Below are 23,515 nucleotides of genomic sequence, written 5' to 3'. Positions count from 1 at the left end.
AGTGGAAGAGGATGGGGCTCATACAGGAATCAGGCAGGTCCACTGAATCCTGAACAGCATCTGACCATGACTCACCACACTCATGCCCTTGATTTTAACTTGAGGGTAGACCATCTGTGCCTCTTGCAACCATTGTCTTAGGCTTCCCATCACAGAGAAAGATCTGCAGAGCCATTTTCATCTTTAAGAGCCAACTGAGAGGCTTCAATGAGGCCTCTGGGCTTGCCTAGAGTTAAGACATTTGCCAGCTGAAATGTGTTTTTAGTGATGGAGCTGCAAATGTCTGGGGCAGTTTGAATGGGTACCCCCAGCATCTTTATCTAAAATGAACTGATGGGGAACAGATTATGATCCTTGAAAAAGAGAACACAGCCCTGCTGTTGGCTGGAAGTTGGAGGCTCAAGTTCTAGCACCTGCTTCTCTTTTAATGTAAGACTTAGTAGTGTACATCCAAAGGAAATGCCCTGCTGTGTTGCCTTGGTGACAATCAATCCCAGCTTTCCCACTAGGCAGGGGACGAGGCCTGTGTTGGCAGAGATGATAGGGGAGAGAGGGAACACACATTCGCTAGAAGGGTGAACAGAAATCATCATTTATCTAAATAGAATAATAGAAATGAACAAAAACCTTTTAAAACAATCACAAAATTTACAAATAAATTGATACAAAATAAATAGAGATTGTAAATCTACAACATCGTTTGAATTATAAAATGCATTCATTATGACAATCAGCTCATGAAACCTATACATGTCGTTTGTGCTTATTTAGGTTCACGTACACAGCTCTAGATAACTGTGTTCAGAAAACTCCGCTGCTGCCAAGCATGAAATGTACACTATGATACAGTGAGTAAAGGCTAAGGAGGGTGGAAATCAGACTCAAAGCAGGTCTTCTGTGAGGCGCCAAGGCAGTGCTGGCACTGGACCTCAAAACCAAGAAAAGGCATCTCAGAAGCCCAGGTGGGCAGGCAGCTTCCCCGGTGCACAGAGATGGATTCTGTGATCCAAGGTGGGAACTGGAGACCATCCCTGTTGTGGGGCCAGGCCACCAACCTTGCTTCGGAGTATGGGAGTGGAGGCCCTGGCCTCAAAGCCACACTGTACCACTGCCTAGAGAACAGATCCAGTCACCACGAAACCACCTCTAAAGTATTTCACAGAGGTCCCTGAAGAGGCTCTGCAGTGAATTAGGAGACCTGCCTCCATCCTCATCTCAAACACTTGCTGTCAGGAACAGAGGTGGGTCGAATAAAAGGGCCTGGGACACTAGGACCAACCTAAGAGCAGCAACCTGTTTAAGACAAAAACAAACAAAACTGCTCCTTCTCACCCACTCTGAAAGACAACAGAACCCTAGGCTCCATGGATGAGGGGCTCAGGAACAGATCTCATCTTAGTCACAGACGATGTACTAACAGTAGAGGCGTATATACATAATAAATAATAATATAAAATAAAGCATATACATTTGTGGACTTCAAGGACTCCGGAAACAAGAAAAGTCAATGGACTGACACACTTCACCTTCACAGTAGACTTTAGACATGGGGAGTAATGAACCAGGAGTGAGGCTGGGCTCTCTGGGGAATGAGAGTCCTTTTTTCTCCCTCTCCCTTCTGCTCTGTGAGCCTGAAACGCTGTTTATACCCAAGGGTCCTGGGCCTCCAACTTAAGGGCAGGTACCCAAGGTCCACCAGGTCCACACTTGATAGTTCTCTCCAGGGTAAGTCTGAAGAGGAATCCGGGCCCACTTCTCAAATGAATGCTTGTTGGTCAGATGTGGGCAAATGCCAGAATATATGCTGCCAATGAAGACAGTACTCTCAGTCATTCTTCCAAGTCGTTCATGTCTGATGCCCAGTGGGTATTCAAACTTGAAAACGAGTACTCACTCAAGTTTTACAGTGCGTATTGGATCTGTGTACATATAAACCATGGCATGCAAACTCCTAGAACTTTACTCTCTTGCCACTTGGAACCTTTTGTTTCCATGTTGCTTCAAGTACAGCCCGATATTTAAAACAATTCTTCTGAGATGATGTCAGTGGCTCTAGCATATACAGAGAGAAAGCTTACTTGAGCCGAGTCAACCACAGAAGTCTGCAAAGAAGGTCCCCTGCCCAAGATGGTGGGATGGAAAGCTGCCTCATGTGCTGCAGCTGCTGTGACCTGCCCACTTGCCTCCTGTTCTCAGGGCTGACCAGGGACTCCTGGCATCTCCAGACAGCAGGAGGAAAGCCAGCTCATAAGCGCTCCCTGTAGGGAGGGTACCTGCATGTGCTGGAGGTGGAAGGCCCACCGTCACAGCCTTGAGCAAGCTTGGCTTGGGTGCCCTGCACATCCAAAAACAGGCAATGAACAGCAAAGGAACAACATTCCCCAAACTCATCTCTTGTAAGAGCCCACTCAAATACAAAAGAAATGTGGAAAGATAAAAGTCTGCAAATGGCCCTGAGGTATAAAAATCCACTGAGTAGGTTGCTCACTGATAACATTTGCATGGGAAAAGTTTCTGAATTCCCAGATCACTCATATCGAACTCCTTAAATCCCCCCAAATCCCCCCCTAATTCTGCCTTAACCTGCCAGCCCTCCAAGATGCCCTTGCTGGCCTGAAGCACCACTAGAGTCCAGAGGCCATAACAGAACCACACCTGACCTGGGACCAGAGCCCTGTCCTCAAGTAAGAAAGTGAGCAGTGGCAATTCAGAAAGCTCCACGCTCTGAACTGCCCAGCTCAGGCTGGCAGTCCCCAACGCTCTGCAAGAAAAACCATCTCCAGGATCAAAGTGGAGATGCTAACTCCCTCGTGCTAACAAGCAGCTTGTGTCATGTGACCAATCCTCCCTGGTGGCCTCTGCTGAGAATCCCAGGGAACAAGGTGAGCACCTTGCTGTGCCAGCCCAGGTGAGTCCTCTGCCTGGACTGGGTCCTGGCGAACACTGGAGGGATACTGGTCTTCTGGCCCAGGATAGGAGAAAGTGGTCAGATCCCTGGCTGGTTTTCAGAAGGTGACAGGGCTGGGTTTTGTTTTTGACCAGCCATGACACAGGCTCAGTGGGCCAGGGCCTACTTAGGTCTGCTCCTCGACTTGAGGTAATTTGAGGACAGAAGTTCATGGTCCCTGCCTAGCGCAAATTCCTGTTGCTTCATTTCCTAAGGGAAATGCACTTCTTGTATCTAGCACTGTTTTCCAAGACATGGAAGAGCTGGTCCTTTAACTGTATGGTACCGGGGACAGCACAGGTCAGTATATTCACAGTTAATGTTCCATAATAGTGTGAAGTTTTACATTCAACACGTGCACAAAAGTTCCTTGAAATAATATTAGGAAATGGCAAGATGCCCTATTCTTCCCACCAAGGGAAGACAATCCTGTCAGCATGGGCACTGAGCTCTCTTCCAGAAGTGAGGTGAGGAGCGAGGGGAGGAAAGTTACATGGGGTGCCCTTCCAAATTCAAATTATGTAAGAACCAAGGCTTAAGCTGACTGTAAGTTGACTAACATCCCAATTTCCATGCACAAATCTTAAGGTTCTGTTTTCCTAGAAGTTTAAACACTTGATTTTGGACTTGCCTGATCAGGCAAGATGAACAGAGAATTAAAAAGAGAGGTAACCTCTAAAGCACTAGGAAGTCTCACTTATGAAGAAAAAGCAGATTGTCCTGGGAACACCTGGATACCAGAATCTAGTTCCAGGAGGAACCTTCGGGATGCCGGAATGGCTGCTCAGGAGCAGGAGGCGGCCCTGTCTGGTCCCTCAGAACCAGGGCTCACAGAACGGGCCCCACAGGACACTGAAGAGGAGAGCGAGGCCCTGGGCCAGACAGCAGGGCTCCCATACACTTCAGAACCCCAGGCCCTGTGTCTGCTCCTTGACCCACTTCCTCACCCACGCTTACAAAGCCAGCAGCCCAAGGAGAGGACAATCTACCGGTGGTGCTAAGGACTGGCCACCACACATCAAGATCTCAACTATCTGAGGGTCATTCTCTGCCCTGCTCCCGTTTACTTTACAGACACGAATTGCACAGACCTTCTAAGCCCAAGTCATTCTCCTGCTCGCCTGCCTCACAGAAGCAATGAGCCAGCATCTCTCCTTCAACAGCCTGAAGTTAGTTTCCAGAAGGAAAGTGGGACCTGGAAGAGATATCTATCGCTCAGATATTGAGTGTTACCATCTGAAGGGTCCTAAGCTTTCCCCAAAGGAGATCTAACTGTCGCCAATTGTTAGCTTTCATTCCTTCAAGGACCAGACAGGACCTACTTGGGATTCCCTGTTGCTATAAAACAGTGTGAAAAATAAAAGGTAAAGAGTAGTTTATAGAAAATAAATACAAACTTGGGAGACTAAAATTTCATCCTCCAGGAAACCCACGGCAAAGCCCTCCTGCCACCAGCTCCTTTAGAGAGGACTTTTCAAAGAGCCACACTGAGCAGGTACGGCAGTGTGGAAAAGTCATCCATTTCTTCCCGAAGCCAAGGAGCCAGCAGCAGAAATCCTCTCACCAGGGCTTTAGCATTCTCAGAGGAGCAGGTGGACTCCAAAAAAGATCCAACACATTAACAGTGATTCCAGAGGCTCCTTCCAGGGGCAACGCGCTTGGAGATGGACTGTGTAAGGGAGGCAGATCGAAGCAGATCGGCCAGGGCAAGCTGATAGGCAGAGATCCTGGAGGCCACAGGTACCACGGCTTGGCAGCCTGGTTCCACCAGACCACTGGGATGGCAAGTGCCATCCCGGCCCACAGCATGGCCCGGGGGCTGGGGCAGAAACCTTCCCCAACAAGGCCCAGGTTTCCCTCCTTACAGGGAACTCTCATTTCTATGCGCCCCGCCTACACAGACAACCCCAGTTCCCAAGTCACATCACACTGGCAGCGCACTCAACGCATCTTAAGAAAGCAAGACCTTTTATACTTTATGGCAGCGCCATCCCACTGGTGGCAACTTGGGTGCTGGCAGCAGGCCACTCAGCCCCTAAGGGGGCACACCAGTGACTTCTACCAAGAGAGGCAGTACTTCCCTCACCAAGGGACAAGGCACCTTCTGGGAAGATGCTCCAGGACCGACATACCAGGGGAAGCCACGCACCGTGGGTGCACACGACACTAGAGCCACCGAGCTGCTCCCTGGGAGGCAAGCCCAGCGTGTTTCTGGTTCTTCCCCGACCACAGCTCCCACCCACCAGCGCCCAGCCTGGGGTGCACAGTCCTACCTGGAGGAAGGAGAAGAAACTGCCGCTTAGCCCTGGGGCTTCCCTTCGCGCAGTGAGACCCAATGGAGAAAATGCTATCTTCTTGCCTAGAGACTGGACACAGCGCAGACTGACGGGTCTGTATGAAAACTGTGGTCAGTAGGAAGTCACTTCAGTGTATGAATGTTGCCCCCAAAATGCACACATCCCTTGGGTTAACACTTAAAACACAGCTAAGAGTTAAGAATTCAGTCATTCAAGAAATACCTCCTGATATTAATCTCACTACACGTGATGAATCTGGTATTAAAATAAGACAGAGACACACATGAAGTGGCCATGAGACACATTTGGTTTCAGAATCCCTGTCTGGGGCCAAGCTGACCCTGGCTGTACAGGCAGCCTCTCTGGCATGGGCCGAGTCCGAGGCGGAGGCACAGACGTCCTCGGGTGGGGACACACAGGCCCTGCTGGGCCCCGGGGGCCCAGGGCTGAGGGGAAGAGGGACAGTTGGCTCCCTGGACAGAGGGGCAGGGGCTGGCAGTCCCCAGCGTTCCCTCCGTGAGACACACGGGTCTGGACATGTCTTCTTAGCAGGTCGCACAGAGCCCAGCTGGAAGGTCTGACTCCTTTTCTAACAGCCACATACCATTCCAGCAGGAAGGGCAGGAGTGTGGACGACACACCTCAAGCTTACTCGAGGGCCCCGTGGAAGATTTCCATTTGGCATCTGTGTAGCAGCATCTTGGGTTAACAAGAGCAAGGCCGGGGGTGGGGTGGGATGACGGCGCTCTGGAGGTTCAGACGGGGAAGAGGCCTGGCTGAACCAGAGGTCCCAGGCTGGGGGAATGTTGGGGGGGACCCACCCTGGCCTCTTGCAAAGATAAACCATCAGTTTAAAATTCATTAACATTCATTTTGGTGATAAAAAAAAAAATTCCTTAGAGTGGGAGCAAAATCACATTCCAAGCAAATGTTAAACCTTTCTGAGGGGAAGGGACACCGTGAAACATTAACTTAACACTGAGCTCAGAGAGGCAACTGCGGGTCCCTGGCAGGTCTGTGTCATTCATCCTTCAAGTTCGACAGCGACACCCGCGGGGGCACAGAGGAAGGGTGCTCCTCCCTGGGGCCGTGGGGAGGGAGGGCCCAAGGGAGGCCACTGGAGGGACAAGTCCATCCTCTTAAGGTCACATCATGGGGTCACAGCAGAGTTCAGACAGGACAACTTAAAACTCTGCAAAAGACACTTTTTAAAAACATGATCTCTCGGAAAAAAATAAATCGCGACAATTTTCAACTTCATGCAAATCGAGGGAGGAGGAGAGTGAATAATGATAAAAGGTACAGCTGAAAAAATAAACATGATTCTATTTGGGTGGAAGAAGTTCATCTCCATAATCTCGAAATGCCACGCCCTGGCTGTCGACTTCCTGTCTCCGGTTTCCATGCCTGCCCTCCCTGGCCTCCTCTGCTGCTTCCAGGAAGGGGACAGAGTCTTTGGTGTCAGGATGTTGCAGGATGCAGCATGGCACACAAGCTCACACTAGTGGGATTCACGGTCGGACGGCGGGAGGCCAGCGGCCTGGTGTGGGGGCCGGGCGCCCTAGATGGCGCCTTCGCTGTGCAGGCTGTGGTTGGCCTTGGTATGCGTCACACAGTTCTGTTCGTTGAGCAGGTTGGCCGTCTCATCCGGCAACCCGTCGTGCAGCTCCGTAAGAGTCAATTCAATTTTAGTGTTTTCACTGTCTGAAGACTGAGGAGTCTTGTCCATCCGGGATGCCATCAAGGCATTTTGGTATTGCTGTCTTGAGATCTGGGGCCAGGAGATGGTACAGAAAACAAACCAAAATAATATTTTTAGGCTATCTTTTCTCTACATGGCACTGTATTTATTACACCTTACATCCCCTGAAGGGCCCCGAGTAGTTGCCCTAGGTGAAAACCATCCTTCACTTCACTTTTTAGAGTTCATGTTGACTCTATGAACAGGTCCGTTTATTCTGGTATAAGGTATGTCCAAATTTTGTCTCAAAATCCCACCCAGCCAGACTAGAAAATGGAGATAGGCTTCCATCAGCTAAAGCTGGCTCGTCCCCTCAAAGCCATCTTTATTCCAGACAGAAAAAAGCCCTGGCTCGGGGGAGGAGGTAAGCTGAGGGTTCTCCCTAGCAAATCCTCCAAGTTTCTCAGAAGTCCGTGAAGACTGGCTGAAAAGGTTTCCTCTTTTTTTTTTTTAACCATCTCCAGCTCTCATTGCCCGAAAAAGCTACATCTGATTTGGCAGCTCACTGGACAGAGTCAGGGAGATCAATGTCTTCCCCGGTGGAGGCAGGGCCCCCGCAAAACCACCAAGGAAGGCTCCATGCAGGGGTTGGGGAGCCACCTGCTCACGAGGGAAGCTGACCTTCCCCTGCCAGGCCCAGCCGGGCCACCCTTCCCTCTCACCTTAACAAACTGGAGATCGGAGAGGGCTCGCACTGAGTAGTCAGGGATGTAGACCTGGAGGAATGCAGAGTTGAGCTGATTGTTGCTGCTCCCCAGCGTCGGCGTTACCGCATCAATTCGGTCGCTGCGGCTGAGAGAGTCTGAGTGATTCAAGCCACACGGGCGAGGAGGTGACTTGTTTTCACCTGGAAAAGGAGGAAAAAAAAACCCAGCCGCCTTTTAAGTGAAGTCAGATGTCACTCAAAGTCAGCTCTTTATTTTCCAAGTAAAGTAATAAACAAGTTCAACTTCAGGGTCTCTGACAGCGTGCTCACAGCTTCTCCTGCAACAGATTCCCAGCCCCATCCACACGAACACACCGAGTCTCCAATAAGCAAAGACCCGTGGCTGCACGCTATGTCAGGGGAAGTGGGGCCCCAGACACAGAAGCTACTTGATAGAGGCCTGGGCTGCCAGAAGGCAGCAAAGCATCAGTTTGCTAGGAACAAAAACGCTTGAGAATGCTCCTAAGTCAGTACATGTTTTTAAAGGATCAAAACAGGTCTGTCTGTCCATGCTTCCCAGACAAACCTGTTATCTTTGCCTCTGACCCCAGTAAAATCCCTGAAAGGCAGCCTGAGGACATCTCAGGATTTTAAGCACCCTGGGAGACACCAAACCCCTTTAGAAGGTTTGATTAGGTTAGCTTAGGTGCTGGGGCCGTCTTCAATGAACTCTCTCATTAAAACAAAGTGAAAGGAAATCCAGGTGAGTCTAAATGTTGCTGCTTTTAAAGGCATATTCACCATAGCTTCTAACACATTTCATTAAAGATAAAACCCACCTCCCCTCACCAAGGCTTCTTCCATTTTTGCTTTCCTAGTCAAACCTATTGCACAAGTATCAACCGAGTGCCCACACTGAATTGCACAATGTCACAGGATAGAAGGGGCCCTACTATCCCATCTGATGGCTGGCTCCTCTTTCCAATGTGGTTCTGACTCGCTCTCGGCTGGTCCCACCCTTCAACGACTGCAAAGTCTGTCATCAGAGCCATCAAAATCTGCTTCCTCAACTTCAATGACAGCCTCTCCACTCTACCGAGCTCTATCGAGTAACTTCCACTCCTCTGCTACTTGGAACAGCCCTGAGGAGTCTGAAGATAGTTCTCTGAAGTCTCTTCTTCACTGGGCCAAATAATTCAACCATTCACCTCGCATTTTATCTTTCCTTAGCCCATCCGGACCACGATCTGAGAGACCGTTGAGCAAAAGTCCCTGTTTAAATATGACAAGCAGAACAAAACATGGCAAGAACTCAAGGAAGCTCATATGACGGGTTCACCGTCTCCTAAAATTTTCATGTCACAACTTTCTCTATAGTTTTCATGTCAGGAGCCAATTTTCCATTGTTGGTCAAAATTAAACTCAACAGCACTTCCTCTTGTTGCTTCCACTTAAGAGAACAAGGCAAATTAATAATTTATCAGATATCTTCTATTTAGCAGGTGACCTAACTTTGATCAGATGGCCCAACTTTGCTAAGCCTCAGATTCCCGATCTATAAAAAGCAAATAGTAACAGCACCCGGGCTTGTAAGGTCTGAGGATGAGTCAACACTAGATAAGGTAAGGCACTTAGCATGGTGTCTGACACCATGAATGAGCCTCATTAACATTATTATAGTCTTTCCCTGAAGCACCACCCCGGACCTCTCCACCACTCTCCTACCCTCAGGATCAAGCTTCTCTGCACTCCCGGTAACTCTGCACAGGCTGACAGATACAACTATCCGTGAAACAAGGGATCCCACTCTATCCCCAGGCTTTAGCCCCAAATCTACAGATACTTCTGAAATGGTGTTTACTTCTTTGAGTTTCAATTTAATGTTATGAAAACAAGACATTTGGGAATCTTCTGGCTGTCCAGTGATTAGGACTCAGCGCTTTCACTGCTGGGGCCCCAGGTTCAGGGAACTAAGATCCCGCAAGCCGTGAGGCACAGCCAAAAAATAAATTTAAATAAATGAAAACATTTTAAGAGCACTTTTCTTATTGATCAGACCCTGTGCATTGCCTGATCGCTGTCATGAGGCTTTCTGCTTCTCAATCTCCTGTTACTTTTCTCCTGAGGAGGATTACAGGGTAATTTCTCTGGTCTCCCAAGGTATCTAGACTCCAAGTTAGCTTTCTCTCAGCCCACCGACCTCTGTTTTTTGAGAGATAAACCCTCCCCTTTGCCAGAGAACCACTGCCTAGCATCACAGCCAGTCCAGAGCAACAGACTGTTTTCCAGGACCTTTTCTGCAACTCAGTAGAAACCGGCACACTCACCTTTTATCAGCATGTGGTGAAATGTGCAAGTCTTCACACCCAAAGATAACAAAGACTTCAAGCTGCCACCCCCCAGTGCAGGTTTTATTGCCAAATTTATGTGCCAAGGTTTTATGATGATAATTATGAAAAAAAATCAATTTTAATTGCTCTTACGCCTTCTCAGAATTTTCTGTTTTTTTTTTTTTGTCTTGGCTTATTTTATTCATCCTACCCAGGAATCCTTTCATTAGCTAGTAAGCTAGAAAGACACAATAAAGAAAGATCCCAGCCTCCTCCCTTAGAGCCACCAAGGCCCTGTGTGGAACTGGCTGCAAATCACTGGTGTAGTTCAACCCCCATTCATCAGGTATCTTATTGTAATGCCAGCAGCCCGAAGGCCTGGACCCTCAAAATGGATTTTCTTATGACTAGATCAGATAGAACAGGCTGAACTATGAAATCGCTAAGTTCTAAGAAAAAGTGAAACACAAACGACATTTCCAGGAGCGTCATCCAAAAGTCACTTTACTTCAGTAACTAGGACATTTTAAATCAGTAGCAGATGCCAGCAAATAAAAAGGGGAGAAAAAAATACCAACACACATATAAATAAATACATGTTTATGTATACACATGTATGTGTAGACATATGTACATACGTATATTCTGTCAGCTAGTTGGAGTCAAGCAGCCTGATAAGTAGTATCTTACGGCCAAACACCCTCAACTCTTAACAACAAAGACCTGAAAAATATTATGTTTCTTCTAAGACAAGTAAATATTGCCTCCTTTACCAAGTATTGGCATTTTAGACTTTTGCTGAAACTGGATGAGGAGATACAAATTTCAGTCAGATTTTAAAATATAAGCTGTATTGAACAAAATACAGAAAAACTGGACTACCAAGTAAGGAAAGCCCAGCAATTTTAATTAAAGAGAGATTAAAGCTTTGCCGTTCTCTTTAGCAGCTGGGCATATTAGGAAGGCATGACCACATTCTCCTGCGGGGCAAGAACCAGTATCTTGCTAAGAATGTGCACTGTACTAATTTCAAAAGGAAGAAAGCGAGACAGGAGAAGTGGGGCCACCTGCCTGACGGAGGGTGGAAATACGTGCACCTCGTTCACGTGGACATCCGAAAAAAGGACCACAGAAACAGGAATGCTAGGGCCTCCGAGGATGGAGAACCAAGGAAAGTTCACAGTCCTCCAGCCTTTTGGCTGAATGTGTTGTGCAGAAGAATCCTCAGGTTTGGGGCCTCTGCAGTTCCACCCACCATGACTCTGCTGAGGTCACCAAAAGAACCAAAGGGCAGCAACGAAAATCCAAGGTCAGCGGTGTGGGTGGGACTTACAGAGAATGCTGGTGACTCACGTTAGAACCACTCTCCTTTCCCCAGTGTCGTCGCTGTTCATGTTTCAAGGTTCCCTTCCCAGCTCCCAAACCCTCTCTGCCGTCTGTTGAGGGCTAACGCTTTCCTGGGTAGCTCACTCTTAGGTCATAGAACCATGGACTTTAAGAGCTCAAAGAAAAACTGAAAATGGCCTTAACCGAACAGAAGGAGCAGACCTGGCCAGCCGGGCTTTGGTGGGGTCAAGGGAGGCAATCAGAAGAATTATGAAAAGGAAACATGCAGAATTACCTGGAGAACCTGCTGCTAACAACTCTGTTCTGCTGACAACAAAGGTACGAGACAGGGACAAAGGAACTGAAAAATGGAGAAAAACAGGGTGAGACTGTTTCAAAAGGCAAGACAGGAGCTCTCTGTAATCAGGGGACAGGAGTGGATACCTGTTCTACCCATATGAGTGTTCGGTCCCAGATATGCAGAAGCCTATATGATATTATATAAACCAAGAGAACACACACTGCTTTCCAGGAAGAGGAGTATAGGGAGGCTGAAATTGGGAGAAATTCCACTCTCATGCTTCTTTACTAACCTAGAAACCTCTTAAGCCATTAATACCCAATTGCAGGTTATAGCTCAAAACGTGCTCTTAAGGACTTCAATCACAGCTAGCCACATAGACTGGGAGCTTGACCCGTCATCTGCCCCAGGAGCATGACCCAAGACGCTTTTGCCAAAACACCCGATGTTCATTCGCTGCACAGCCTACAGCATCCCTGTCTCTGCCAAGCAATTAGTTATTCAATTCATTTACACTCTTAATTAGTCTGATTGTAACTTTGACTGGATTGTTTGAAACTGCCAAGTATTCCAAAGCAATTCAAAGTATCAGAGGAAGGTACTGGGTTGGCCAAAAGTTTGTTCATTCGTTTCCCATAAGCGCTTACCCAAACAAACTTTTTGGGCAACCCAATAAATAAAGAACATCATATGCAGATTTCCTGGGCGTGGCAGACCAAAGTCAAACAATTCGCCCTACCAGGCAGGGGCCATATTTTCTGGGCAGGTTTTTTTTTTTTTTTTTTTAATTGAGATATAATTTGACAAATAACTGGGCAGGACTTGATAACTGATTATCACAGGGTTTTCTAGGCAATCAACAATAACAAATAGAAACATTATCTTGAGATTACAATACTAATGCATCTCTCAATGGATATACAAAACCCTGAATCCTAATTATAAAGTCAAGCAAAATGCTGGGCTTTTGTAGTAAGCAGGATGCTATTAATGAAATTTTCTTCCTTCTGGGTATTTGCATACTAGATAAGGCTATTGCAGCCCCACATGCTTTCTGTATGGAAGGCCTGCTCTTCCTTTTCTGAATGTGATTCACCCCTATATGAATCCATAGTTCAGTATAAACTGGGCTAATATTTAGGTTTCAAGAACTAGTGACCAATAAAAATGTACAACTTACATTTTTACATAGAGGACTAGCTTTCTTTTCAAAGCCATCTTACACACTGATTCTGCTAACCTGGGGCTAACATGAGGACGGTTGCTAAGCAAGAGTTGCAACCTCAACACCTACTTGTGTTAATATAAACATTTCTTCTTGTGCCTTAAAGGTTACAAAGCCCTTGTGTGAGTATCATCAGATTCTAACAATCACAGGAGATGATCTCATATCCTTTTTTTTTTTTCCATTTATTTTTATTAGTTGGAGGCTAATTACTTTACAATATTGTAGTGGGTTTTGTCATACATTGACATGAATCAGCCATGGATTTACATGTATTCCCCATCCCGATCCCCCCTCCCACCTCCCTCTCTACCCGATCCCTCTGGGTCTTCCCAGTGCACCAGGCCCAAGCACTTGTCTCATGCACCCAACCTGGGCTGGTGATCTGTTTCACTGTAGATAATATACATGTTTCGATGCTGTTCTCTCGAAACATCCCACCCTCGCCTTCTCCCACAGAGTCCAAAAGTCTGTTCTGTACATCTGTGTCTCTTTTTCTGTCTTGCATATAGGGTTATTATTACCATCTTTCTAAATTCCATATATATGTGTTAGTATACTGTATTGGTCTTTATCTTTCTGGCTTACTTTACTCTGTATAATGGGCTCCAGTTTCATCCATCTCATTAGAACTGATTCAAATGAATTCTTTTTAATGGCTGAGTAATATTCCATTGTGTATATGTACCATAGCTTCCTTATCCATTCGTCTGCTGATGGGCATCTAGGTTGCTTCCATGTCCTGGCTATTATAAACAGTGCTGCGATGAACACTGACTGGGGTGCACGTGTCTCTTTCAGATCTGGTTTCCTCGGTCTGTATGCCCAGCAGTGGGATTGCCGGGTCCTATGGCAGTTCTATTTCCAGGTTTTTAAGGAATCTTCACAGTTCTCCATAGCGGCTGTACTAGCTCATATCCTTTTAATAGTGAGGAAGCCAAGGGCCTTTCTCAGTTGGGAGACCCATAAATGATGGAACTCAGGCTGTCACCCAGGTCTTCTTGACCTAGATAAGAATGTCCCTTTGGAAGCAACCTAGATGCCCATCAGCAGACGAATGGATAAGGAAGCTGTGGTACATATACACAATGGAATATTACTCAGCCATTAAAAAGAATACATTTGAATCAGTTTTAATGAGGTGGATGAAACTAGAGCCTATTATACAGAGTGAAGTAAGTCAGAAAGAAAAACACCAATACAGTATACTAACGCATATATATGGAATTTAGAAAGATGGTAACGATAACCCTCTATGCGAGACAGCAAGTGAGACACAGATGTGTAAAATAGTCTTTTGGACTCTGCGAGAGAGGGCGAGGGTGGGGTGATTTGGGAGAATGGCATTGAAACATGTAAATTATCATATGTGAAATGCATCACCAGTCCAGGTTCGATGCATGATACAGGATGCTTGGGGCTGGTGCACTGGGATGACCCAGAGGGATGGGATGAGGAGGGAGTTGGGAGCGGGGTTCAGGATGGGGAACACATGTACACCCATGGCGGATTCAAGTCAATGTATGGCAAAACCAAGACAATGTTGTAAAGTAAAATAAATAAATAATTTTTAAAAAATAAATAAAAAATAATAATGTTAAACTAAGTTGATGAACAGTAAATACATGATATATGTATGATTTTAATTAAATACATGCAGTTTATGATTTTTAAATAAATAAATAATTAATTAAAAAAAAAAAAAAAAAGAAGGTCCCTGCCCTCTCACTAGCAGTGAAAACAGATCACCTTCAGGTTCACAGCAGACACCTACTAATTACGTGGGATTCGACAGGCTTGTGCTCACACTGGGTGTCAGTCGGCACTTGACAATGGAGATGCTGGCCCATGGAACTCAATAACCTGCACCAGGGCAGTGAGAAGATGGGGGCAGGGGAGGCTTAGAACCTCAGAATTCTTGCCCTTTCTCTTACTTTCTAACCGTAACATCTCTGGGTGCCTGAGACACTGCGTGGTGCAGTAAATGAGGACCAAGGTCACAACACAGACTTGTCTGGAGATGTCCCCTCCCCTTTCGAGACTGGTTTTCAGAAGTGACAGCACTCTTGATGGGTGACTTTTAAGCTTGAGCTTTTAAGGTAGGTATTTCCTAGCACACAGCATGTCATTAGGCAGCCTGACCACAAGGTGGCACTCCAGGCCCTGTTTACCTGCCTGCCCCGCTGTGCTGACTCCTGTTCAACTCTCTTTGACCCCATGGACTGGAGCCTGACAGACTCCTCTGTCCATGGGGATTCTCCAGGCAAGAATACTGGAGTGGGGAGCCTCTCCCTTCTCCAGGGGATCTTCCCGACCCAGGAATCGAACTGGGGTCTCCTGCACTGCAGGTGGATTCTTTACTAGCTGAGCTACCAGGAAAGCCCACCTGCCTGCCCAGTTAAAGCAAAGGAAGCTACAGAGAGACCGTTCAAATCCCATTCCAGAGGCGAGCCAAGTCTCTGCAGCCACATTCCCGCTAGCACAGACCCCGCTTTCTGGCATCGTGTGTCAGAGCACTGGATAGATACCCTGAGGGTACACCCACCCTTACTTGGCCGACTTAACTGGCCAGCTCTCTATTTAAGAAGAACTGGCTACGGGCAATAGATATATATCGACAACCTCAATTATCCTCAGAAAAATGAAAATTTTAAAAGTCCAGAATAGTTAACACCTAAAAGATTCAAGAGTATCCAGTGGCGGACATGTGGACGTAAAGCAACTGGAACCCTCATTAGCAGGGGCAGGCATGTGGGAACTCCTCAGCCACTCCAGGAAACTGTGGGGCAATAGCTATTAACACGGGCCCCAACATTCCACTCTTACATATAGACCTGACAGAAGTGTCTTCACCAAGGGACGTGTGCAGTGCTGCTGCCACACAATTCACAGTTACCTCCAACATGAAGCTACCCCTGTGTCCACCAGCACCGAAAAGGACAAACGCACTGGTGTATATTCACACTATGGAACACTATACAGAAACGAGAAGAAAGTGTGTAAGCTTGCACAGAAGTACAGATGAAGGTGACCAGGACAACACTGGGTGGGAGAAGTCAGTGTAATAATTCCACCAACCTGAAGTTCAAAAAGAGGCAAAACTCGTCAAGGCTCAGAAGTCAAGACAGTGGTTACTTTGGGGAGACAGTGACTAAAGGGGAGGGCGGGGTGGGGTGCAGGGTGCAATTTCCTCTGAGGGTTGGTGATGCCCTTTCTGTCTCCTGATCTGGGAGTTGGTCTACACAGGAGAGCTGAGTTTGTGAAAATGCTCAGAGGTATATATGTACAAGGTGAGCAGTGTTTTTTTGTATGCCACTTCAATAAAAAGTTCATAAAGTAAAGAAACAAGTGTTGTGTTTAGCCAGTAGGTACAGAGATAAAAGTGACAGGACAGGGCATTATTTACTGACACCTAGCCCTGCCCTGAGGCTGACAAGGACACTCACCTGGGGAGGCTGTAAGGGCCATCACACCATAGTATGAAAAAGCACTGGCTTCAAACTTCATACCTTCTTTTCCAGCTTCTACTTCCACTTTCCCCTGTGAAAAGGAAAAAGGGGGCATTTTCAGCCTACTTACATGAACCTTTGTAAATCCTATGCAAGACTTAGTCCTTCCTCAGATTTTGGTCTAAACTGGACTTAGCTGGAGATGCACTGGCGATGGTAGTGTGATGTTTAATTTCCATGAGTTCACTTAGTAGTCCCCAGCACCCCAGTTCATGGATTCAAGAGCCCTCCCAAGGATAGAAGGATGGGGCTCTTGCCCCGTTCATGGGACAAACACTGAGAAAGTGCTCTGTGACCGTCACCCAGGCAGTCCCATGGGAGCCCGAGTCGGAGCAGAGTCAGGGTCAAGGGCCAACATGGTTTGTGACCATAAAACAGGGAGGACTAAACCAGCTCCTAAGGGCAGAACTCACTCTTCTCTCCCTATCATAGTCGTGACCAATTGAGCAAACACCGCACAGGCCAATCCCTGGTCATCCAGACACCCAAGAGGCACCGTGACACTGTGGTACTTCTCTTGTCTTGGAAAAGTACCTTAGGAAATGTCCTTCCGTTAGGACAAGACCTCTTCTAAGGTTCTCCCTTCTCTTTCCTTCCTCTAACTTGACCACAACTTCTTCACTCTCACCATTTCTTCTGGGACAGGCTGTGCTTTATTCACTCCCCCAGCCTTAGGGTTCACCATAATTTTTCATGGTAGGTGATATCAACATGCATTTTTCTGGGCTACTGGAAAATCCTCATAAGCAAGTTGTATTCTAGATTTCTAAGCCAAGGGTCAGGAAAGTTCTTGCTCATCTTACCTGTAATTCTTGCCTCTCTGATAAGAGTGTACCTTTATGGTGCATTCTTTACCACGGGTAAACAAAACTTAAGCTACCATTTATTGAAGAGGAACTGTGCCAACAATTCACACTGCTTTATTAATTCACTTAATGCTCACAATTCTATGAAGCAGACACAATTATCACCCTCATATAAATCAGGAGAATGGGACTCAGAAAGATGACGTGACCCAAGAACAAGCTCTTAATCAGTATGCTACACTGTCACCCACGAATGCAAACTCTTATCACTGTGATCACTCCCTTTTATTCTACACTAAATTCCCATTTATGGAAGTCTTTTCTCGAATCCCTTCCTCAGAAAACCATCTGTTGTCTCTCTTTTAGGTTTTCCTTCACTCGATGGAAAATACTAGTTTTATCAATCTCCAACCAATTCTCTTGCTATAATACAAAATCAACCTGCAAAGCAAAAGGTGCTAAAACCCTGACCACACAGGGTCCTATAGGCTAGGCTGTGCAGCCTTGTGAGAAGACAGCCTTTGTGCTCCAAGAGCACACAGTTCAGGGTAAGGGGAGAGCACCGGAACGCCATGATACAAGGCAGTGAGCAAAAACTCCACATGAGGAAAAAGACAAGAAGAATATAAGGAGTTCAATGAGAGAGAAAAAAAATTACTTCCCGTTCTCGTATAAAGACAAATTTTACACAGGAAGGAAAATCTAAGGAGGAGGATTTGAGCCAAGAGAGGGGAATGGTGACAAGGTCAGAGGTTGGCAACAGCAGGCTCAGTGGGTTTACCAGGGAAGAAGGGGAGACGGGTTTGAAAAGAGAGTTTGGTGAGCAGGTGGGACTGTGGAGCTCCTTGAAGAATGGGCTAGCACAGTCAGGTTCTAGAGCAGGTTTCAGGAAGATCAAGTCTAGACGTACACAAAGGCAGTAACCACAGGACTGGAAAAAGATCATCATAAGAGGAGCCATGGATAAAGAATCAACGTAATTTAGTGAAACCGTAAGTGAGAAAAGCATAAGCAGAGAAAGCGGGGTGTCAAAAATCTCAAGCAAAGTTTGCTCTGAGTGACTTGAAGAATGGGGACTCCATGCGTGGAGGTGGAAACACTAGGAAAGGCAGTGACGGGAGCTGGGAAGAGAGGACGAATGCCCTTCAAGAAAACAAGACCTCTCGAAGAGCCCATCAAAAAGGCTGAAATGGAAGAACAAAGGTCAGGGAAGAGGTCAGAACTGGAGATGGTGATGTGAGAGAGAAAAGTGGGTGGAAAGAGAAAAGGAGCAACTGCAGACGGTGACTGAGAGCAGGAGGAAAAAGAGAAACCACAGACACAGGTAGGACCAGACGGCCGCATCACCGCAGAGAGGAGGGGAGAACCTCAGTGAAGGACGGTCTCAGTCACCAGGGCGGCACTGCGGCCTGAGGGGGTCTTTTCTGGAAGCAACCAGACAATGGATGGAAAGGCAGGACAAAGCACGGGAGGCAGGGCCACAGCGGGGAGACAGCAGCAGGCTGAGGAGGGCGTCGTGGGGCTCACGAGGGCTGTTCTGTCGGCGTTGTTTAGTTGCTAAGTTATGTCTGACTCCATAACACGATGGACCATAGCCCGCTAGGCTCCTCTGTCCATGGGATTTCCCGGGCAAGAATACTAGAGTGGGTTGTTGCCATTTCCAGGCAGAAAGGGAGGACAGTTAGTGGAGGGAAGAGAGATGGGAACTCAGGGAGCAAAAGCCAAGACGCTGGTGGGAAAGAATGGGAGGCAGGGTCCCTAGGAGAGGTAGGGAAGGACAATGCTCAGAGATGGTAAGCAACAGATGGTAAGTGTCCATTGGTGGACACCTTTAGTTATTTATCCATTTCGTCATGGACTAGTCCTTGATTTTGTATCAGGGAGCTAGGATGCACATAAATACTATTTGAAAATGTCTGCCTTGGTGATTGTAAACTCAAAAGGGGCTGCAAGACCATCTCGTAACCTGCATTTCTACGCAGAAAATCAGGAGGCAGGATCAAATGCCGTAAAGACTCATAATGATGTCCATCTTTATGAACCGCCTGTTGATCTGGATCTTTTAATCTTTTTTTTTTTTTTTTAAAGAACAAGTGACAAGGCCTTCTGTGTTCTGTGTCCCTGCAAATGGGTATCAGCTCTGGAACCTCTGGGCATTCTGGCCTCTAGAGAGAGTCCCCAAAAGCTGTCAGTTAGACCAGGATAGCTGCTCAAAGATTCTCAGTCCCCTCGGCTGATCTTTCCCTTCTCCCCAAGGTAGGCTGACAGGCGGAGGAGGATCAGCTATCTTCCTTGTGGCATCTGCCGAGTCTAGATCCATCAGATTAAAGGCAGGTATGCTAGCTCAGTGGTTCCCAGCTTGGATCCCCAAAACTAGGAAAATCCATCTTCCTCCTCAGGAACAAAGAGAGGGTTGCCACATTTTTATTTCATAAGAGATTTTTTTTTTAAACACACAGCTATCTGGGTAAGACCATGATTTCACAGAAGCCCAGATATTTTAATCCCCAATATAGAAAATACATAATTTCAGAATGTGTGCTTAGTTGCTCAGTCGTGTCCAACTCTGTGACCCCACGGATGGTAGCCCACTAGGCTCCTCGGTTCATGGGGATTCGCCAGGCAAGAATACTGGAGTGGGTTGCCATGTCCTCCTCCAAGGGATCTTCCCAACCCAGGGATCAAACCCAGGTCTCCCGAATTGCAGGCAGATATTTTTACCAACTGAGCCACCAGGGAAACAAACTGAATATACACAGCTTCATGAAGAACTCATTGCCACTGTCCTTTTTTCCCCTCATTTTGCCTCAAACTGGAGAAAACTTTGTTAAGTATCAGCATTTAGGAACTGCTGCCCTAGGCTAACCCTAGGCTAACCTTGCTTCATTTATAAAACTGCAGCAGAGAAGACAAACCCTATGGTTCTTTCAGTTCTAACATTCTGTGATTCCACAACCCCCCAAAACCACTCAGCCCTCCTTCTCTAGAGTGAGACTTTCCTGACTGGCAAGTTTTAAAAACATCCAGTGAACACATTTTTATTCATCTGTGTGTGTCGATGACTCAGAAAAGTGAACATTTTCAAGTAAACCAACCAGTACACAAAACAGGGCTGCCCTTTGAGGAAATAAATATCTTGCTGGGCTCAAAACTCAATCAGGGAACTTCTCAGATAATGACTTTCTATATAGGGAAGGGGCTACGTATCAATTTTACTTTTGAAACATTCATGGCTTTGCTCTAGCCTGTTACCAAAAAAAAAAAAAAAAAAATTGGGACAGGGAAGGACAGACTCCCAAAGGAAGAAGGGGCATCACATGGGTAAACTGACAAACAGGAAGAAGGCTTCACTGTCCCAAGCAAAGCTGGTTCCTCGAGTAAAGTGGCTCCCGTAGGATCCCACCTTTCCTTGGAAAAAGGTGTAACTCCTTTCAAAGTTTCCAAGCATCCACAAAGTGCTCAGCAGTCATGTGGACCTGGCCTCAAGGGAGAAGCCTCAGCTGTCCTCACTGGCACAAACGAGGTCAAGCGATCGGTAGAGGCCATGGGCTTGTGGCTGAAGACCCTCAGATCCCATATGCAGAGCAGTTACTTGGTCTCCTGCTCACTCTGGAATTGAGTTCTCTTTTTATTTTCTGTTCTTCAAATCATCATCACAAAGTAGGCTTTGACACCTACAGGGAGATACCATTAAATGCCAGGAGCACAAATGCCAGGCTGTGTTCACCAGCCCTACCCAATAGGAAGAGGAACACCACCCATCCATTGTAAAGCAATATTTTTCAATCTGGAGTCCACAGATGTAGTCCTGGGACTCAGCAAGTTCATGAATGCTTAAATTGAAAAAAACTTTTTTTGATGGTCAAAAATTAATGTACACATATTTCAGGCTATCTGGTTGACCATCATCTGACCAAATGCTACCACCAGATGTCAGTGCCAGCACTTGCCTTTACTGCTCAACTTCTCTGTTAGGAAGCTGTTCTTACTACATGAATCACTGCGGCTAAGCCTTCTTCTCATCCAAATGGGAGCTTGTTAAGACTCCACCCGAGATGTAATGAATCCCCCAAGAGATTCCCAAGCACACTGAAGTGTGAGAAACACTGAGCCAAAGAGAAAGCAGCAGAGGAGGACTAAACATAGAACTAATCCGGTCACACCCAGCAGAGGCCAACTAACAGCACAACATACTGTACAAACATACTAAGCAGCTCAAGCCGAGCACAGGGCGGGAGGGTGCCGTCCTCGCCAGGCACAGGGGAGCTGAGTGCGCTGGATGCAAGAGCAACAGTCTGGGACCACTGGCACTTTCCTGTCAGCCAAATACCACCACTTACGCATTTAAAGTGCTAATTACAAACTTGTTCTCTTTATTGTTCTATACAAGAGTTCTCAGCTCAAAGGGTTCAAAAGGAGCTTATATTGGTTTTATACTGGGTTGGCCAAAGAGTTTGTTGAGGTTTTCCTGTAACGTGTTATAGAAAAACTCAAATGAACTCTTTAGCCAACCCAGTATTTATACATACTTTTTTTAAAAAAGTAGGGTTGACGCTAGGTAGCTAATTTTTTTCTTGAATGTGACTGTGTTATCAGTACATGAGTCAAGAGTGAGGAAACATTATCCACTGAGACACACATAAGATCCTGCAACTCAAAACTCCATGAGAAGGTTTGATATTGAAGGCTTAAAATTCCTTTCCCAAATAACAGGCGAAATGATATTAAGTATTGTCTTTTTTGTTCACTGTTCATCATGGATTTTTACAGAGATTTTTTTGGGGGAGGGGAGGGGTTTGTTTTCTAAAATCAAGAATGGATGTTTACCTCTGTCAGTTGCCTTTTTGATAACTATCGATAGTATAAGGATTTTTTCTTTTACTGCTTTCTTAACTAACATGGCATATTTTAGTTTTGTTGTCCTTCTATTAAACTGGCCCTGTGTTTCTAAAATAATCCTAATTCAGTCACACTGAATAACTCTTTGGGTCTACTGTTGGTTTCTAACTACTATCTTTTTATTTAGGAATTCTCCATCAATGCGGATAAGTGAGACTGGCCCACAATAGTACCAGACTTAATTAGATAAGGCCATGTCCTAAAGAATGCATCTGACTGTCAAATCATTTTTTTCTATTTGTGTAATATAGAAATTGAGTTCTTTAAGTCTCAACTTTTCCCCCAAGCGATTCTTTTGATTCTAGCTGCTTTTCGGGGGGGGCAAGGGAGAACTTCTAGTTTTGCTTTTTCTCTTATCACATCAATTATGGCATAAGAATACTGAGTTTGTTCATCTTTTAGAAGAACCAATCTTGATTTTGTTTATGATATATAAAGTTTTTTCATTTTAAAAGTTATTTTCATGATAATCTATAATTTGTTCTTTTGAGTTTGTTGCTTTGCTCTTTTTCTATTACAGAAAATCATAGGTATCTTTTTTCTTATGCAAATACTTAGAGAAATAAAATTTAAAATTTTGACATATTATGTATACAGTATTATTTAATAGTCTTATGATATTTTATGTATTTTATGAAGTCTATATATTTTCTCCCTAATTCAGTTGCTACTTAGGGTTTTTAGTTTGCCATTAATTCACAATTTTTACATATTCAAATAGGTAGTACATACACAAGGAAATTCAAAAAGAGAAGCAAGTTTCCCTTCCACCCTATTCCTAGTCCTCCAAACCTCCTCCTCAGAGGCAATGATTATTATGTGTGTGTAAAGGAAGAATGTAGGTTTCTTTAACACAAATGAAAACATATTATACTGTCTGTTTTATGCCTTATATACATATCTTTGTAAGAAAATTGACCACAATTTTAAAATAGCTCCGTACTTTTCAATTATGCATTTTTGTTTAATTTTATTTCATTATGATCTGTGCAGATTGTTTTTATGAAATTTCTTTCTGAATTTACTAGAATTTACATGTGACAGCAAATGACCAATTTTTATGAAGTCACATAAAATGTTTTTAAAGTGTATTTCCCTGGCTTTACATTTAATCTTCAACTTGGTTAATTTTGTTTTATTATGTACACAATTTAAAAGTAATATTTTTTCTTCCTTTATTATGATGGTAGAAAAACTTTTTCCATCAAAATTATGTTCCTATCCATTTCCATTATTTTATTAAGTTATTTAAGGTATGTAGAGTCAATAAAATTTTCTTTCACTACTTACTGTGTTTTTATCAAAATACATTTTAGTTAAAAAACTATTTTCTCAGATAAAACTAGAAAGTGCCTTTTTATTCATCTGTAGTCGGAGGTATGTGCCCCATAACCTATAGGATATTCTTTTAATTAAGCTTACTTAAGTGGTTTGCCCTTTGAATAAATTAAACTATTTCATCTAGGGTTTAAACTCAAAATGATGTTT

At 45.3% G+C, this 23,515-nt stretch overlaps 1 protein-coding gene across 2 annotated transcripts in view; it reads right to left on the bottom strand.

Moving 5' to 3' along the window:
* Positions 1 to 576: 576 nt before the first annotated feature.
* The window catches only part of CNNM2 (cyclin and CBS domain divalent metal cation transport mediator 2), a 165,466-nt gene continuing 142,527 nt past the window's right edge, over positions 577 to 23,515 (bottom strand). The window contains exons 5-8 of one of the 2 annotated variants that reach the window (XM_043925225.1): positions 16,260 to 16,353; positions 11,583 to 11,648; positions 7,648 to 7,832; positions 577 to 7,015 (exon numbers count right to left, since the gene is read on the bottom strand). In XM_043925225.1, the coding sequence (XP_043781160.1) occupies positions 6,806 to 7,015; positions 7,648 to 7,832; positions 11,583 to 11,648; positions 16,260 to 16,353 (555 nt within the window). In that variant the 3' untranslated portion in view covers positions 577 to 6,805. The remainder of the gene's footprint in view (positions 7,016 to 7,647; positions 7,833 to 11,582; positions 11,649 to 16,259; positions 16,354 to 23,515) is intronic. The other variant, XM_043925226.1, reaches the window with a different exon arrangement.

Source organism: Cervus elaphus, chromosome 15 (assembly GCF_910594005.1).
Source record: "Cervus elaphus chromosome 15, mCerEla1.1, whole genome shotgun sequence".
In the NCBI taxonomy this organism is placed as follows: domain Eukaryota; kingdom Metazoa; phylum Chordata; class Mammalia; order Artiodactyla; family Cervidae; genus Cervus; species Cervus elaphus.
The sequence above is the reverse complement of the archived record's forward strand: the minus strand, read 5'-3'. Positions and strand labels throughout refer to the sequence as shown.